The 18,569-nt window shown below is 37.5% G+C and overlaps 1 protein-coding gene across 1 annotated transcript; it reads left to right on the top strand.

Annotated features, from left to right (window-relative positions):
- The first annotated feature begins 3,380 nt into the window (after positions 1–3,380).
- Positions 3,381–14,602, top strand: LOC108995891 (ubiquinone biosynthesis monooxygenase COQ6, mitochondrial). Its single transcript, XM_018971550.2, has 10 exons — positions 3,381–4,495; positions 5,011–5,125; positions 5,403–5,502; positions 5,953–6,096; positions 7,108–7,166; positions 11,689–11,756; positions 11,868–11,919; positions 12,712–12,885; positions 13,041–13,640; positions 14,214–14,602. Exons 1-10 carry the CDS (start codon positions 4,488–4,490, stop codon positions 14,427–14,429), a joined length of 1,536 nt encoding a protein of 511 aa, XP_018827095.2. The 5' UTR covers positions 3,381–4,487; the 3' UTR covers positions 14,430–14,602.
- Positions 14,603–18,569: the final 3,967 nt, after the last annotated feature.

Below are 18,569 nucleotides of genomic sequence, written 5' to 3'. Positions count from 1 at the left end.
GAGGTTAGTTTCATGCCTCACGCTCCAGCCCGTGCCTTGCAGGCCAGGCCAGTGGCATGCCCACCAAGCATGCCATCTAGCGCATGGCTCAGCCCATGCCTTGCAGCCTCAACGCCCAAGCCACCAGCTTGGGCTATGCAACTAGTGCCTATGCCACCAGCCTGGGCCATGCAACGCACACACATGGCTCACCATCAGCAAGCCATACCGCACCACTTAGCCATGGACCAACCCGAAGACCACCATGCACCAACCTAGCCCACTATTGGCCCAAGCATGTCACAACCAAGCTTGGTCCATACCACTATCATGTTTATTTATTTTATTTTATTTATTTATTTATTTTCAAGGAACCTATTGGGGGTTTCTAAATTGTATTGCTTATAAATAGGACTTCATTCACTTATCTTAGAATCTTTTGACAAATACCCTAGATGGAGGATTATTGTTTGAGAGATCATTAAGGGTACCTTTACACTTGGGCTTTTTGGGTGAAATTCTTGAATCCCAAAGAGAGGATTACACCTTGCAATTCATTGAATATGTGTAATTCATTTATTTTGTTCTTGCAACTTGGTGCAATTCGTGAATCCAAGTTGTGTTTATCAATATATAAGGTTTATTCAACTATTGTGCAATTCATGAATCAATAGTTGAATTGTTATTGTTATTCATTTATTCATTCAAGTTCTTAAGTATTTTTATGCTTTTGTTCTTAAGTGTTATTCATTGTGTTCTTGGTGTTCATCATATTTTTGCTCTTCCTAATCCATTAAACCCTAAAAGTCGACCAACACTATGGTAGTCAACTTTTCATAATTGTTTGCTTCATCCATTTTACCCTAGCCGAAACATACTTTCCCCCTTGGTGCAAAATCCTATTCGGCTACCACTTGCCTTATTTGGATTTGCCCTAGCCGCCCACTCCACTTGCCATACTAGTGTTCCTATAATTTAGGAACCCTAGTTGACCCAATCAAATCCCCATAAACGGCCATACCCATCATCTTTGACTTCCAAGTTTTTAGGAAATTTTCCTAAAAACTCTCACTAGCCAAACTCGCCAACTCTAGCCGTCCAACATTCCAAACTCTAATTGCAAACCCTAGCCGTCCATCACCCATTTCTAAACCCTAAACCCAAGTTCCAAGTGGCGCCAACCCTAACTCCACTCTAGTGTCGTGCGCCCCTTTCCACCATTGTAGCCATACACTTCATCAAACATTTCCATCATCTCATACACCAATTCAAGCCTAAACACCTAACCTCACATTACCAAAGTGGTAATCTTGACCATCATTGTTCGAGAATCAAGCAAGATAGGATCTGGCTTTCGGTCATCTCAAGGAGATCCTAGGCGTGGAGATCATAATGTTTAGGAACTTGACCGAGGTCCCTAACAGGTGGTCCATAGTAACCGTGCATGTAGTTTGTGAAGTTTGAATGAAGTGGTCTTGGTATGTCCTAACATTTAAAAAGAATTATAAAGTCACACTAAGATTGCTCTACATAGAATACACATTAATTCAACACAGATACTAAATTTGAAACAATATTGCAATACCTGGGTTGATACATTTGAAACAGGAGGTGTTAGAGGAGATACATGTTCTTTCTCTTTCCCTATCTAGATGATCCCAATAAGACTAGATATACAAACATTAAAACAGTTAAATGTAGTCTTACTTCAAAGAAGAAAGGAAAAAAATGGGAGGTATCAATCAAATCATATTACAAATGGGAGGTATTAGTTACCCATTCGATCATCTTGATGTCCCATTACCCATTTAAACTCATAACTGAGCTCAATGTAGGGTGGAAAAAAATGACTTTTTTAAAGTGAATTAATACTTCGCTTTTTTATGCCCTTTGGATCAAGCTCAAAACCTAAAATTCGGATAGAACTCCACAACAGGAATTAAAATTGAAGAGAGGTAAGACTACAAGCTTTAAATACCACAAAAGATAAAAGGAACGGTAAAAGCTGAAACTACATAAACAAACCTTTTAATTAGCATTGAAGCCTGTCATCTTCTTTTTTTATTTTTAAGTATATCCATCCCATGTTCTAGCTGCCGACTCAGCTTTATTGCAATTTCAATATTTTTCTACTTTTCTATTGATGGAAGAATTAGGATCCAAGAAAGAAAAAGATAATGATAAATAAAATAAAAAAAATTGATTTACCAATTCACATGCATCTCATAACGATCTATGTTATTGGTATCTTTTGTTCTGTTCCTGTGCTATATTTATTGTTTGGGCAGAATTAAAAAAAAGCCCTTCTCAGTAGTAGAAACCGGCTCCAAATATGACTTTGTTGTTGAACTACAATTTTAAAGCTTCTCAAAATCCTGGTCTGGATGTGGAAGGATGGAGAATGAAACAAAAATAATCTTCCTTCCTTTGGTAATGGTAATTTCTTCATTAATATGCCATAATGTTATCCTATGCATATGACCTCAAATAACTGATAAATTAAAAATGGGTAGCCAACTTCCAGAACGAAACTTTGTTTAGATAGAAGAAAGTCAATTTCTTTTTCATTTTAGAGTTTTTCTTACCAAAAAAAAAAAAAAAACCACTACCAGGAAAATCTCATTTGAAAGAAAAAACAAAAAAATGAAGGTTGAAGACCATTACATTTACAGTTTTCCAAAAACCAAAGAACCCCATTACCATGGAAATCTCATCTGAAGGAAAAAATGAGAGCATGAATGCCAGTGAAACCAGCGAAGCGAGATAAAATATAATTAGATATCAAGTGTCAGTTCGAACATACTCATCCCAAATCTAAAATGAGAAACTCGTTTCATCCTCGAATAACAAATCTTCAACTGTCACGAAAATTCTGAAAAATACTCTGAACAAAGGCTTTGGACGAAGGATGTCAGTGTTCTTTCTCAATGAACTGTGCGTGCTTAGTTTCTTTTCTTCCTTTTTTTTTTTTTTTTTAATTTTGACGTGGCAACGCACGACTGCATCACGACTCCTTCACACGATTATCCATAGAAGAACTAAATATATAATGCATGTGACTTCAGGAATTAGAACTAGGCCTGTGCAAGAAGTCCGATGGGCCGATCAACCCGCATGACCCGATTGGATTCACCCGACAATAGTCGGGTCCAGATCATCTAACGGGTTCGATAACTCACATGTCGGTTGAAACCGATCAGCAACTATAGCCTTGTTTGTTTTCCAAAAACATCTCATCTCATCTCATCTCATCTCACCTCATCATTACAACTTTTTCAAATCTCTACACAAAATAAAATAAACAATTCAACTTTTTCAAATCTCAAAACAACAATAATATTAAAAAATATATTTTAATAATATTTTATTCAACTTTTTAACTTTAATCTCAACTCATCTCATCTCATCTTTGAAAACAAACGGGCTCATTTTGAGGTCCAAGCTCTTCTCCTCAAAACCCTAGCCACCTTGCCATTCCACCTCACCGTTCATCGTCGCCGGCCAAGTGCGAGCAGCGCCACAAGCCAAACATCACTTATTCACCCACGATTAAGCGACTCGAGTCTGAGTGTTAACAGATCTGCCTCTTCCTATTTCTCGGAAAAACTTTCTCCTACCATCCTTTTCGTCTTACCCAACACAAATACAAGTGGAGGCATAAAAAGCAAACCTTCTACATAGTCCCAGTGGAAGAAAGGAATCCTTCTCGAGGAACAAGCAGTTCGTAGCCAGCGTCTTTGTGTGGAGGCTTCATGACCCATAAGAACGACGAGACCCCAAAGTTCAAGATCCCGTGAGCTATTTCGTCCACCTGGGCTTGAGTAGAGTAGACGACGCTGCCGAAGGAGATATACACAATGTATCCATCAATATGCAGAAGGGTTTGTCCAAGTTCCTGTACTGGCCCGTGTTCTATCCAGCCAACTCTAATATTGTGGGGTAGGTTGTTTTACTATGGAAGGGAGTGGGACCCAGCTTGTTGCTGACTTCTCATTGGGTTTTGTTTCATTATTGATTGCGTATTGCTTTGATTTTGAAGTGGGTAAGAGGGTTTTATACGTCTGGTTGGTTTCTGATGAACTTGAGGAAACAAATTATACGTGCTGCGAATCCCCCTCAAGAACAAGGAGAAGTTTTACTTGACTCGAATGGTTCAGGTCGGATCGGGTTATTGTTCTCTGGGGGCATGCCTATGGGCCAAGTCGGGTCGGGCCAAAACTTTCTTGGGCGGGCCAATGTGCAGGCCTAATTAGAACCACGAGCTCTTTCTCCTCGGGCTTTTTTTCGGATGGGTTGACACAATTTATACAAGCCCGTTATTAGTCGGGCTGGAGGCCCGCTCAAATATAACCCGACAAATTAGGGTCGGCTCGGGTCATCTTAATCGGATCAATCGGTTGTTCGGGTCGCATGCACACCCTTACCTATCCTCGCCCCCATCGCTCTCTCTCTCTCTCTCTCTCTCTCTCTAAACTCGCAATTGCCAGTGAGCTTGCGCGGCGGAAAAAATGAATAGGTACAAATTTTATATTTCGCACTAACCAAACACTTTGATTTTCACTAAATCATTCAGTTATAAGAGAAACTGAATTGCTTTTGGCTCCTATTTTGATTTGAGAAGGTCCCGTTTCCTTTGTATTGTTCTTTGCCTTTCGTGCGTTCAAAGATTTGAAAAGCATGCATCTATCTGTGCGCATTTGTGATTGTGATTTTCCTGTACGTCTGTGTTTTTGTGGAAGCATTAATTTGCGTAACCCAAGTCCCTGTATTGTTGTTATGCCGATCGCTGTGTTTATTGGAATACCTAAAGCTTTGAACTTTCTAAGTTTTTTATTTTTCTTTTCATCTTATCTGCTATTCATGGGTCACTGATGCGCGTCTGAAGGGTTTCTTGTTTGGTAATTGTATGCCAGCCTTACGGATATTGTTGGCGATTTAAATTTTCAATTGTCTCTTGTCTGGATTTCTTTCATGGTTGCTTATATCGCAGTTACCTCTTGTTTACATCTAATATATTATCTACTCAAACAGGGTGATTGCGAGAAAACTTGCTGCAAATGTCTCCAGGCTAAAAGTCCGGCAGGAATATTTCTGCACTGATGCAGCTGCAAGAGTATCTGGTTTTTATCGTGGCCAATCCAGCCAAGTAATAATCTCACCATATATGACTTACAGGTTTATTTATGTGCTGTCTCGTCTTGAGTGAACTCATAGTTTTCCCTGTTCATGCCAACTACTTAATATCCTATGTTAACATGGCTCTTGTTGGTTTTTGAGTTTTGATCTCTTACGACTATTGGTAGAGTGATTACAAGTTCTACGTTGAAAAATGATATATTAACATGGCTCTTATTGGTTTAAAGAGTTTTACTTTTGTCAATTAATTGTAATGTTGAATTTAATTAGTTTGCTTGAAATATTAGGAGCACAAGGAGAAAAATGATTTCGCCAATAACATTCAGCAGTATGACATTGCAATAGTTGGAGGAGGCATGGTTGGCATGGCTCTAGCTTGTTCTTTGGGTAGGTAATGATGTGTGTTAAATTTACTTACCTTCATTCTCCAAACCATAATGTACTGTGTTGTGAATAAGATAGAAACACCAGGCAGACTGTACCTTGCAGCAGTCTTCTTATTCAATTTAATGTGTTCAGTTTTCATGAAGAGAAAGAAACCAGGGCAGTTTTGAGGATTGTGAACAATCGATGTTCAGAACTAAAGTATCTGTATTTTGTCCTTAACGATAAAGCCCAAGATAGTGTTGCTCTTTTTATTTCTAATTTTCCGGAATTTCTAGCACTTCTTCCTTTTGATGTTAGGTGGATTTCTTGTACACTTCCTGTGTATTGGGGTAACACACTCTTTCATCATTAGTACCTATTTATTGTAATCATCAAAAAGTTTGAGGAGATTTTCATTCCCAAAATTTGATTTAAAGTTCAACGATTATCATATTGTATGTGTGTTTGCAGCTAGCATGCCATTGACAAAACACTTGAATGTTGCCATCATTGATGGCAATCCTGCATTGGGGAGTAGAGTCAGCTTAAACAAAGGAGACCCCCCAGATGCAAGGGTCAGTACAGTAACACCCGCAACTATATCTCTTTTCAAAGGTAGTAACTTTGATACTTTTTCATTCTCAATCTTGCGCTGTGCCATCTTCAAAATGCTCTTAATTTTCATTTTATTATATGGTGCCCAGTTGATCTGTGCTAGTAAACAACTTCTTTGTAAACTAGATTGGTTCGAGCTAAGTATTACTACCCTGATATTCGCCATTTCTATGTTGTTAGCAGCTGATATTAGGTTTTATTCTATGATGACAGTTTGTCTAGATTGACATGCAAGATAAATGATTTACTAGACTTCAATTCCTCCCATCTTACTCTCCCACCAGATTTTGCCCCCCCCCCCCCCTTCCTCCCATCTTACTCTCCCACCAGATTTGCCCCCCCTTTTTCTCTTCATATATGCCTCCTCCCCAAGCCAGGGCCCTCTGGACCCACCGTTCCACATCATCAAAAAAGAAAAAGAAAAAGGTTTTCGGTGCTGTTATTGTCCGACACACATTACTTTGTTATCTAATGTTATTATCATGTTCCCCTATCGCCTTTGGTCACACTCCAATATTTTGAATTTCATGCTGTTGTTGTTGGAGTTCATCCCTTTCAGTTATTGGACAAGGGACTTCTCTTTATGGGTTTTGCTGGTGAATTTTGATGCTTTTTATTGTATTATTTTCCTTTTCACTTCACTAATTATTGTTTTGTTGTCTCCATTAATTCTTGCTTTCGATCATCTAAACCATAAAATCCTTAAGAAACTATGTATCATAGCCAAGCTTTTGTTATCTACTTATGCACATGCATGAGCAAATTGTACTTGCCATTTGGCACCATGGACACTCTTTTAGTGAAGTCCTTCTGTGTGCTTCAGCACACTTCCTTTAGGATGTGCATAAATGGTATTTAGCTATAAAACTCTGCACACTTTCTGCTGAGTTTAATGGACCTGCATCACGCTTGAAAAAATCAACTAGCTGGAAGTGATACTTCTTTTCAAAGGAGACAAACCAAGGTTTAGCATAGTTTTATAGCTAGAATAACAACACTTGTACTTTGCAGATGTTGGCGCTTGGCAATACATTGAACAGAATCGACATGCATATTTTGATAAGATGCAGGTAATCATTGTTATTTTTCTTTGGTCGTGGCATAATTCATTCGCTTCGATTATTTATTATCCATTGGTTTTAATTAGTCATTTTCTTTTAATTGCTCTCAATGTAGTATGATGTTCTGCAATACTTGGAAGTTCCAGAGAACTATAAACTTAGAGAATAACTTAGAACTGGTCCGTCTGTCCTATTATAAAAAACAGCCCACCAATAAGTAATCGCCACGTAGGCGGTCCATTTGAAAAACATATGGGACTGCACATAGGAGCCTCCTTCGCTCAAACCCCTCATTTGGGTCATCTCTTCTTTGCTCAAACCCATCTCCTTTGCTCAAACCCATCGAAACCCCCAATGTCGCAGCCCGACAAACCCCTCCCTCTCTGCCACTCTCCCTTCCCTCTTTGTTAATTTTCGCACGGAAACCCCCCTTTCCAGAAACCTCCTCATTGCCAAAGAATTATCAACTCTGATTCAAAAGATAAAAGTCCAAACAGATGAAGGCGAAGACGAAAACACGTTCTTCTCTTCTTCTTCTTCGCATGCCCTAAACCTTTCTTCCTCCCTCAAAGTCGTGCCTTTCCATGGAAACGAGTAAAACAAGTTCAATAAACAGGAAACTGAGTCACATAATACAACTCCCCTTGTTGGAATGCTATCAAAATGACAAGTTCTATCAAAACTTTAACTTTGACAAGTTGGAATGCACTTCTGGTCCCGATCATTTGATTTCTGTATTTCACAAGAACCAGGAACACCACTTATTCAATCCCACAAAATTCATAATTGAACTTCAATTCTAAACAAAATTATACGCCTAGTAGGGATGGAAAAGTCAGAACAAATTATAGAAGAACTGGGTAGAGTGAAACAGGGGAGAGATGTGCTCATTTGGCTACCGAGTGCTCAATGAAGCTTTTCCACCCATTCAGCATGGGATTGTATTCGAACCCGTGCTCCTAAAATTCCGTGGATACATTGGTTGTGGCATTCTGCACTACCAAGGAAAATGTCTTTAACTATGTGGAAGGCTCGAAACAATTGTCTACCTGTGGATGATCAAGTTCGCAGAGCAGGAATCCCATTGGTCTCAAAATGTGATTGCTGTAGTGTTGGGAGATATGAGGACCAAAATCATATTTTGGCCTTGGGTCTTTTGCGGAACAGATTTGGCGCACTTGTTCTATAAAGCTTGGAATGCCTTTATTGGAAGGTAAAACATGGAAGGAAAAAATTGAAGTCTGGTATAGGCGTGCAAAGTAGTCCTCACAGAGTGGTCAGTTAATTGGCCTTTTGCCTTGTATTATTACTTGGAGACTATGGATTCGATGGTGTACAGCTAGAATGGAGGGTAAGCATGAGTCTATCCAATCGGTTTGGAGTTCGATTACATATTGGTTGGCTTTAGTAGGAGAAAACCTTAAGGTGTCCTCCAACTTTTCTAGATGGGATGAAGAGATCTTGCAGTTATTTAGTATCCCTATTAGGAAAAGAAAGTTTATAAATTCTAAAATAGTGTAGTGGAAGAAGCCTCAGGAAGGTTGGTATAAGTTGAATGTTGATGGCAGTTCGCTAGGGAATCCGGGTGCAGGAGGGGCAATAAGAGATTATAAGGGGAATTTGATCTCTGGTTTTGCTATAAATTCTGGTATACAGTCTAATAATTTTGCTGAATTTATGGGTTTGCTCCAAGGACTACGCATTGTGAGATTTTTGGGTCTTCTAAGGGTAGAAATTGAGATGGATTCGAAGGTAGTAATAGATTGGTTGAAGAAGAAAAGGTGTGGCCTTTGGTATTTGGAAAATTACTGGGAGGAGTTGTTAAGGTTACTTGATGGTCTGGTTTTCCACTTTAAACATGTTTATAGAGAAAGCAATTCTTTGGCTGATGGCTTTGCTCGTTTGGGTGTTGATGGTGTCAATAAAACGTGGAATAATAGCTCAGATTTACCTCGGTTTCTTAGGGGTATTTTCCGTTTGGATAAAAGTGGATGTTCTTCTATTAGATCAATAAAGTGTTATGGGTAGAGACTTGGTATTGGGTTGTTTTTGTTTGGTTTTGTTGGTTCATTTAAGTTTAATATTGTAATCATGGCTTTCCTTCTCCAAAAGTGAGGTTTATTTTTTAATAAATTGGGGAGGGGTCACTCTTGGACATGTGGCCCTGTCTTTTCTAAAAAAAAAACAAAAAACAAAATTATACGCAAGTTCTGAAGTAGATCTACTCAAATACTTGAAAGACCACGAGACCAAAAGATTTATCTGACAATGAAAAAACTCAAAACTCAAAATCCCAACAGAAAAATAATAATTTATATATTTCTACAGCCATGATAAACTTCCTCAAGCTGGATTTGGGTATTTGCAAAATAACTAAGGGGAGGGGAATCTATGAAATTCTCTGTTATCATACATTGGGAAACCACTGAATAGAGTAGTGGTGGGCAACAGAGATGGTGGGCGGATGGTGAGCGATGGAGATGCTAGGCGCGATGAAGATGGTTCTTACACGGAAATGGTGGCGCCGAAATTGGTGGCCAACAAAACTGTTGAGGCATTCGACGGCACTAGACTAGGGCGTTCGATGGGATCTGTAGTTTGTGAAGGGGGCGAATTCGTTCGACTAGGTTGAGTTTCAAGAGATGCTTTGGCAGGTGCGTTCGACTGGGGTGTTTGGCAATGTGATGATCTTATGTTAGTTGTGTGGAATCGCTGACGTGGCGGCTTACAATTGGTGGCTAGTATTCCCTTGAAAACAGTCGGACCGCTCCAAAGCGTTTCTGATAAACTTAATGCATTGCTATCCCTGCTAACTCATTAAACTATTCGACAATCCCTATGTTCGCTTAGTTCTTACATGTGTCGGCATGTTAATTTTTTATATGAGAATGCTCACTAAACTAGCATGCATAGGCGATGCTCTTGTGTATGTCCCATTGGGCCTTTGTCTACTTTTCTGATCAATAAAATTTTGTTTACTGATAATTTCCTTTTAATATTAGAATGCATTTTTCTTTGTGTGGACAGCATCGTTGGGTAAGATTCTCACCACGGATAATCTAAGAAAGAGGAGGATTATTATTGCAGATTGGTGTTGTATGTGTAAAAGTGGGGGTGAGTCGGTAAATCATTTACTTTTACACTGTGAGATAGCCAGGACTCTTTGGGACGAGGTGTTTAAAAAGATGGAGTTAATGTGGGTTATGCCGCAAACAGTTTTGGAGGTATTGGCTTGCTGGGCTTCGATTCGTGGGGTGAGACAAATCAAAGCAGTTTGGAAGATGATCCCCATTTGTATTATGTGGTGTCTATGGCAAGAGCGCAATGAGAGGACATTTGAGGACAAAGAGAGAACTTTAGAGGAGCTTAAAATGTTTTTCTTTAGGACTCTTTGTACTTGGGCCATTGCAATAGACTTTAATGGCATGGACCTTCATGTTTTCCTAGTTTCTAATATGCCTACATAATTAGGGCATTTTCTCTGTATTCGACAGTTGGTATATTAATAAATTCTTGTTTTACTTATCAAAAAAAAAATATTAGAATGCATAATAGTTTAGTTTTACACTGCATGTTAGAAAGAATGAATTATGAGTAAATTTACCTAGAGAAATAAGAACATGTAACTCCTAGGGGTTGGCTCAAGTGGTAAAAGCCTTGATCTTGGTGGTCTTCTCCCTCCAGGTCTAAGGTTCGAATCCCTCTTGGGTGCAAACAATTCTTACGGCCCACTGGACTAGGGGGTTTTCTCTTGAATTATCCGAGGTGCACTTGTGGGAAACTCTTTACCGAGGGCCTGTGCACCCTTGGTATTAGGTGGGATGCTATTCTTAGACACCCGGTGTGGGAAGAAGATTTGAACTGCAGGATTAAGAGAGAGGACATTGGACTTCCTACTTGTCTGGGAGCTGAAGGGGATGTTCACTTTTTTTCCTTATCATTTTGCTGAGAAAAAAAAATCCTTACCGTCATTTTGACATTGTGCATGTCAATTTAGCATGATGTGCAGCTGGTGTTGCACTCTTGTGTCCACCCTGCAATTGGTTTTAGGTATTTCATATAAAAATTAACTCTGACCGAAAAAAAAAAAAAAGTTTAAAGTTAACTTGGGCTTCTTGTGCTTCAAGTAGAGCCGCATGCTAACACAAGCACAAACATTTATACAACGTACATTCAGAGACATACATAGGGATTTAAATCCCCTAGAGTTCTTGCCCGAACTCTAACTCCTAGAGTGGGAGAGAGATAGATACATAAAGTGGGTCCCATAGCATTTATGGCTACCCGAGTAAATTTCTTGGGCTCAATAAATGTTGTGTTAACCACTTTATGTGCCTATCTCTCTCCCATTCTAGGCCCTAGAGTTCAGGTGAAAATTCAAGGGGATCCAAATCCCATATATAGAAAATGATCTGCTGCATTTCTGTGTAGTTCTCTCTCCCATTGGCCTGCTTTATTTCTAAATAGACTGATCATGCCTCTAGATAAAATCTTTTTAAAGTTTTCTTCTATGCTTTGATGTTTTTTGTAGGTTTGGGATTATACTGGCTTAGGATACACAAGATACAATGCAAGAGATATAAATAAAGAAGTCCTAGGGTGAGCATACAATTCAGAAGAAGACAAATACTCTATTTTCTTGTTTGTTTTTATTTTTACTTTTGATTTGTGTCATGCAATTACTAATGGCCTGATTAAGTTCTGCTACAGGTGTGTAGTGGAAAATAAGGTCCTTCACGATTCTCTGCTGTCATGTATAGAGGTACTTGTTATTAATCATCACGTGCATGGTTTTTGTCAGGAGTTCTGTTAAATGCTTTGCTCCCACAGTTGTCATGTTCTTTTGGAGAAGGTCTTCCTCTCAGTACATCTATTGTTTTTCTCAAGATATTTTTTTTCCTTGTCCGGTATTGGATCACTATGTAGCCTTGTGCTCATGATGTGCATAATATTCTTACTAATTTGGTGAGTCTATGAAGTATTTTCATTTCCCGTTATGAATAATCGCCATCATCTATGGCTGTTAGTGACTGGTATTGTTCTATTGAAAAGGATTTTGATACAACTTTAAATGAATATGTTGAGGGCTGGGCCTAGATCTAGAACAATGATCATTTGTAATGTCATGTCATGGGCACTAACTTGTAGTTGCAAATTGCAATGGCCAAGCCTCCCCTGAACAATCTCATATATCAGTGTTCCATGCAAACTTTCTGTAAACCTGAGAATTCACAATGTGCATGCCCATCTAGAATCCATTATGATAGATATTATCCCTTAATGAATATCTTGCTTTCCTATTTGGTACGTTTCATAATATATTTCCATTTTCTATAAGTACAAGTTCTAATTTGTTCATTTTTTTATATTACCATGACCTCCAATTTATATATCCTGTTTTAGTGTGGTCCCGATCTGGTCATTTATGTATATATCCAGCCTATTTCTTTCCCTCACTAACTTGTGAACAGATGAATTTATAGGTTTGTCATCACTGATTCTTACCTACTTTCTGTAAATTTGAATTTTTGCAACTAAGAAAACTTTTTAACAGACTTCAGATTTCCAGAAGACGTTCCATCCTTCCAGGTTAACTTCGATGACTTTACATCCAAGCTCTTCATCCATGGGGATGGATAGCACATTATTAAAGACACCATCATCTTCTCTGGGGCATTTAGCAAAGCTGGAACTGAGTGATGGCAAGAGCATATTTGCAAAGCTGGTGGTTAGTTAACTCGCTGAATTGAACTTTATACTGCCATTTGATAATATTAGGATGAGTACTAGTCCATTTTACTCAGTGGTAAGATTAGATAATAGCTGTCCCTGATTACATACCAATTTTTATCTAGTAATCAAGTTTCTTGATGTTCATTGAAGGTTGGAGCCGATGGTGGCAAGTCACGTGTCAGGGAGTTAGCAGGATTCAAGACAACTGGATGGAACTATTCACAGGATGCAGTCATATGCACAGTAGAACATTCTGTTGAAAACCAATGTGCATGGCAACGGTTTCTACCTGCAGGTCCAATTGCACTTTTGCCAATGGGAAATAATTTTAGTAATATTGTATGGACTATGAACCCAAAAGAGGCAATGAACCGTAAATTAATGAACGAGGATGACTTTGTGAAAGATACAAATGCTGCTCTTGACTATGGATATGGTCCTCATCCTAAGTCAAGCTTATTAGAAATGGGAGACATGTTTTCTTGGCTCAGAGGAGATGTGACGTTATCAGCTACTGAGGGTTTTGAAGTTCCACCAAAAGTAGTTAAGCTGGCTTCAGAAAGAATGGTATTTCCATTGTCTTTGAAGCATGCCAATGACTATGCATCAAAGCATGTCGTTCTAATTGGTGATGCAGCGCACACAGTTCATCCTCTGGCTGGTCAAGGAGTCAATATGGGTTTTGGAGATGCATTGGCTCTTTCAAGAGTCATTGCTGAGGGTATAGCTGTAGGCATTGACATAGGAGAGGTATGTGCTTTTTGCAAATATTTTCTTATTATGCTAGGAGGCCTTATTTTGATTTGATTGGTCCTATAGGCTATTTTCCATTTTTGGTAATGAATCTGCTTACTAATTTTCCATTTTAAAAAGATAACAAAGTTGGATTTAACTCATAAATCAATATTATGTTCCAGGAAAATTATTTGTATAGTCCTATGTGCAAGCCCCGCACAATTCATTTAAAAAAATGGGTCACACCTAGGACCAACATGAAAAAAAACCCACTGATAGGCCCTACTTTTTTTCAAAATGACTGCTCAGGGCTTGCACACCTTTGAATTGTATCATTACTCACTTGAACAGAGTAATAGATGGAATCAATTAAGAACTGTCGAAATCATGTCTTGCCAAATTGTTTTCTGGGAAAGTGTTGCGAGACATGATTACAGACTTCTTTGGTTTCCCCCGATGATGTTATCGGAACATCGTAACTATCTCTCACAACCACAAGATCTGCGCATTGAATTGTTTCTTTTTGAGACGCTATTTGGTTCTCCTTGGATGTATAAGCTGACATGGCAGAGATAAAACTACACGCAGGTAACGATGTTAAAGAAATACGAAGAAGAGAGAAAAAGGGAGAATATTATGATGATGGCAATCCTGGATGGCTTTCAGAAGGCATATTCTGTTGATTTTGGACCCCTAAATCTCCTGCGAGCTGCAGTATTGCATGGAGCAAACTATATTTCTCCACTTAAAAGAAATATTATTTCGTATGCATCAGGGGACCAGAGACTGCCACTTTTCTCTTGACCTAAACACTGTAAATGCCCTGTCTAGAGGTTGTTAAAGGAAACTATAGTTTCGCTCTTCATGTTGTAACGGCAATCTTTTTTGTTCTTCAACCTTGTATAGAAGCAGACGAATTTACCTGTATCAACTGAGAGATCACAGAGCCAATTTCCATGGCTAATCTTCTCAGGCGATCGTATTGACGTAGTGGCACACACAGGTACAGTAACCCTATAAAGCATGCATAAAGAGAAAGTGGGTGTTTATAGGAAGATGAATCATCCTCTCCCTTCTGTTGGGAGTGAATCGGATCCCTTGGTTGAAAGAAACCACAACAATCAGCCTACCCGCGGAGAGCACAACTATATATGAATAACGCGGTGGAGTGGAGAAGCTTTTTGGGTCTGTACAATGATGAAAAAGTTATGGTATGGCTACACAAAAGGCCGGAACTTCACTCCAGAAGTATGAGATTCCAAAGCTCATTCGATGACTGGGGTACCAGGCGCATGCAATATGGATATGGTCGGATGGAGCATTCATTCAAAAGAACCAAAACTGCCCTTTTGGGTTTGTTAAAATATAAAATAATAAAATTTACCTCTTCTTAGTTTAAGTTTTTTAGACAAGTAAATTTCACATGGTATCAGAGTAGAGGTCCTGAGTTCGAATTTTAACTTTATATTCTATCTTATTTAATTAAATATTTCACTTGTTAGACATACTCATTGAGGAAAAGTTTGACCCACAAGTGAAATGGGAGTGTTAAAATATAAAATAATAAAATTTATTTCTTTCCATTAGCTTAAATTTTTGGGACAAGTGATGATTTTACAGGATTTAAGCTATGATACAAAAATAGCTGGATGGGTCTCTTTTTACTTATCTCCAACCCTAAATTCACCAATAGTTTCATGGATTTGGAAAAGCATTCCCAAAATGAACAATATACTTTGTAATGGACGCTGTCGTAGGATAGGTACAGGCAACTCTACAAAAGGTTTGGAATGATCCATCCTTCATCCTTGTAGTATGATGCGCTTCCATCCCTTCGTATGCGCTTCTTGAATTGCAAGCGATGCTGCTTATACTCCACCCTCCGATGGGTCATGTTTTGTTGTCCATGCATGGATTGGTGATCCTTCAAAGTTGTGGGAAACAGCTAGTACTATGAGAAAAATTGTCCTCGGCCGCTACGTCGAAGTTTAGCTTAAGATCTTTGTTTGGTCACATAATTTAGATGAGATAAAATAAGATATTTTAAATAATAATAAGATTTTTGAGTTAAGATTAGTAGATAATTTGTAATTAAATGTATTTAAATAATGAGATGAGATGAAATAATTTTTATTTTATAAAATTTGATAAAAACGTGGGTCCTACCGATGGAAATGAAAAAAAAAAAATTAAACTGATATTGAGAAACGACAAGTGGTGTGTACGGGGAAGGAAAAAAAAAATGGTAGGAAATGGCAAGTGGTGTGCATGGGAAGGAAAAAAATTAAAATTAAAATGCTATTGGATAGACAGCAAGTGGTGTGCACGTTCCGTCCAGCACGTTCGCTCCCAAAAATTCCTGTATTAAGCAAGATTGCGGGTCAACGAAGAAGACAGTGATTTTGCATTATTCGGCCACTTTTTACTGTGCAACAATGCGAGTAGAGTTTTCCTTTACTGTGTATTCAGACAAATAGCATTTGTTGAAGGAGGAATGTTATATAACTTCTTATCCTCCATATATTATATTTTTTTAAAATTTTTAAATTTTTTAATATTTTTAAATTTTTTTTTGAATTTATTATTTTTAAACTAATTCAATTTTTTTATTCATTATTCATATATTAAATATTTGATAAAAAAAATTAAATTTAAAAATAAAAAAAATATGGTGTGTGGAAATTATGTAAATAGTAAGAAATTGTGTAGATTTTTTTTTGTTAAAGACCGATTGAGATAAGATACACGTGTATTTTGCCGTTTGGATAGACGGAACAAACCAACCGTACAGTTAAGATGAGATATCCAAACCGGGCCTAACTCTGTTCGGCTCTCTCTCTCTTGGGACTTTGGATATCTGACTATGCTAATCTAAAGCATAGTAATAGATTTAACAAAGTTATAATTTGGTCAAATTTTAATTAGATTATATAAAAATTTACTGTAGTTGACTCAACAAAACTATAATAATTTTAACTTTCATCATTTTCACTAGTCAAATATGTTGAGTCCATGTTACCGGTCAAATATTATTTTGACATAAAAAATTCTCTCTCTCACTCGCTATTCGTTTTGCACAAGCTCACAACTCCAGAAAATTCGTCTTCTTCTCAAAGACACGAAGTGCTCAAATCCCAAACTCAACCACAGAAGGTAACCAGTCTCCATAAGTCATCATTTCAATAAAGTCACATCATCTTGCTGGAGTACTTCAAGTTATAGTTCTGCAATATTATTATTAGTTTATGCCAATTTTTTCTTTTAAAATCTAATATCAAAGTTAGAAAATTAATGTGTACTTTCTTCATAACAAATAAATATTTAAATAAATGAAAATGTCAAAATTAATATTTTATTGAGTTAATTACACTTTGCCCCTCGAACTTTCACTCAATTCACAATGTGCTTCCGAAACTAATAATTGCATCATGGACCCTCAAATTTTCAAAACTTCCCAATCCCCATTTCTGTCTACCAGCAGCGTCAAATCTAACAAAAATTCACTGCAAATATGTAATTTTCATCTAATTTATTATCATTGACCATATAAAATATAAAATAAAATATGCTATCAATTAATAATAAATAATTAATGATTAACCATATATAAAATTATTTTATACTTAAATTGCAAGCAAGTATGAATAATTTATGTACACAATGAAATTATTTGATATTCATTAACCATATATAAATTAATAAAAAAAATTTCTTTAATGATTTATAATTTATTATTAATTGATAGCATATTTTTTTTATATATTTTATATGGTCAATGATAATAAATTAGATGAAGATTACATATTTACAGTGAATGTTATGCACATGAGCAGCACGTGCATTGAATTTCCGTTAGATTTAATATTGTAGATAGACTGAAAGGGGGGGGGTTTGGGAAGTTTTGAAAGTTTGAGGATCCACTTTGATGCAATTATTAGTTTTTGAGGCACATTGTGAATTGAGTAAAAGTTTAAAGGGTAAAGTGTAATTAATCCTATTTTAATAGATTAGTTATAGATTTAGAGAGTCTATTATTTGGTGTTGTTAAAAAATAACTAACTAAATTTATAAAAGTGAATTCTCTTGCTAAATTTTGGTCAAATTTTGTTGAGTCCACTGCTAATATTCTTACGGGTTATTTTAACATGACTGATTCAGTTAAGAATGTCAGGGGCTAGTTGTCCATGGTGGATACTATTCTTGAGGAATCTGATCATGTCTATTGATACAGCTGCAAACGAATAGGAATGACACAATCTTCTAGCAGAATATTAAAAGAATGAATAGGGTCAAGGGTTCTGTTGAGTGAATAAGAATCATTCTAAACCCTTCCTTATTAGGGTTATCATCAGAAAACAAAGCTCACCACAGCCAACTCACCACAGGGAACATTACGAAGCTAGGAACTCCATCATCTCACATATACCAGACAAGAAATTTGGCATTACCCACCTCCTATATGCTGTTATGCTTGCCATGATTCAAAGTCTATTCTCCATCCCTGTACCCTCAAATAACACTCGGATGAACCCAATATTGGTGAGCCCTCAAATCATTGAAGGTAATTCCCTCGACATGATTACACCCTTTCCTCGCCTCATTTTTTGGAAGATTGCCCGAAGCACAAAAGCATCATCCCCAAGTGCCTAAAGTCCAAAACTATTTAGCTTAATTATGGAATCTATTAGTGTCCAATTTCTGCACAACCTTACAAAATGAGTAACTCGACCCATATTTTTTTCTACGTTTGATCCCCCTCCCATCCCCCCCCTCCCTCTTTTTTGCAATTTTCTTAGATTTCTTGTAAAGGGGGACACCATTCCGTCTGATGGGCCCGAACGGTGTCTTTTACCGATTGAGGGAAAATATGATAAATATTAAAGAAATAATCTTCGAATCAGCCACGTCAATGGCCGGAGCACACCTGACGTGAAAGGTTTTATT

The sequence above is a fragment of the Juglans regia genome, chromosome 12, assembly GCF_001411555.2.
Source record: "Juglans regia cultivar Chandler chromosome 12, Walnut 2.0, whole genome shotgun sequence".
In the NCBI taxonomy this organism is placed as follows: Eukaryota; Viridiplantae; Streptophyta; class Magnoliopsida; order Fagales; family Juglandaceae; genus Juglans; species Juglans regia.
This window is presented reverse-complemented; position numbering and strand designations above follow the sequence as displayed.

Coding starts and splice junctions, on each gene's coding strand:
- LOC108995891 (XM_018971550.2), top strand. Junction 11,757..11,867: donor ATAAATAAAGAAGTCCTAGG/GTGAGCATACAA, acceptor GTTCTGCTACAG/GTGTGTAGTGGAAAATAAGG. Junction 13,641..14,213: donor TAGGCATTGACATAGGAGAG/GTATGTGCTTTT, acceptor AACTACACGCAG/GTAACGATGTTAAAGAAATA.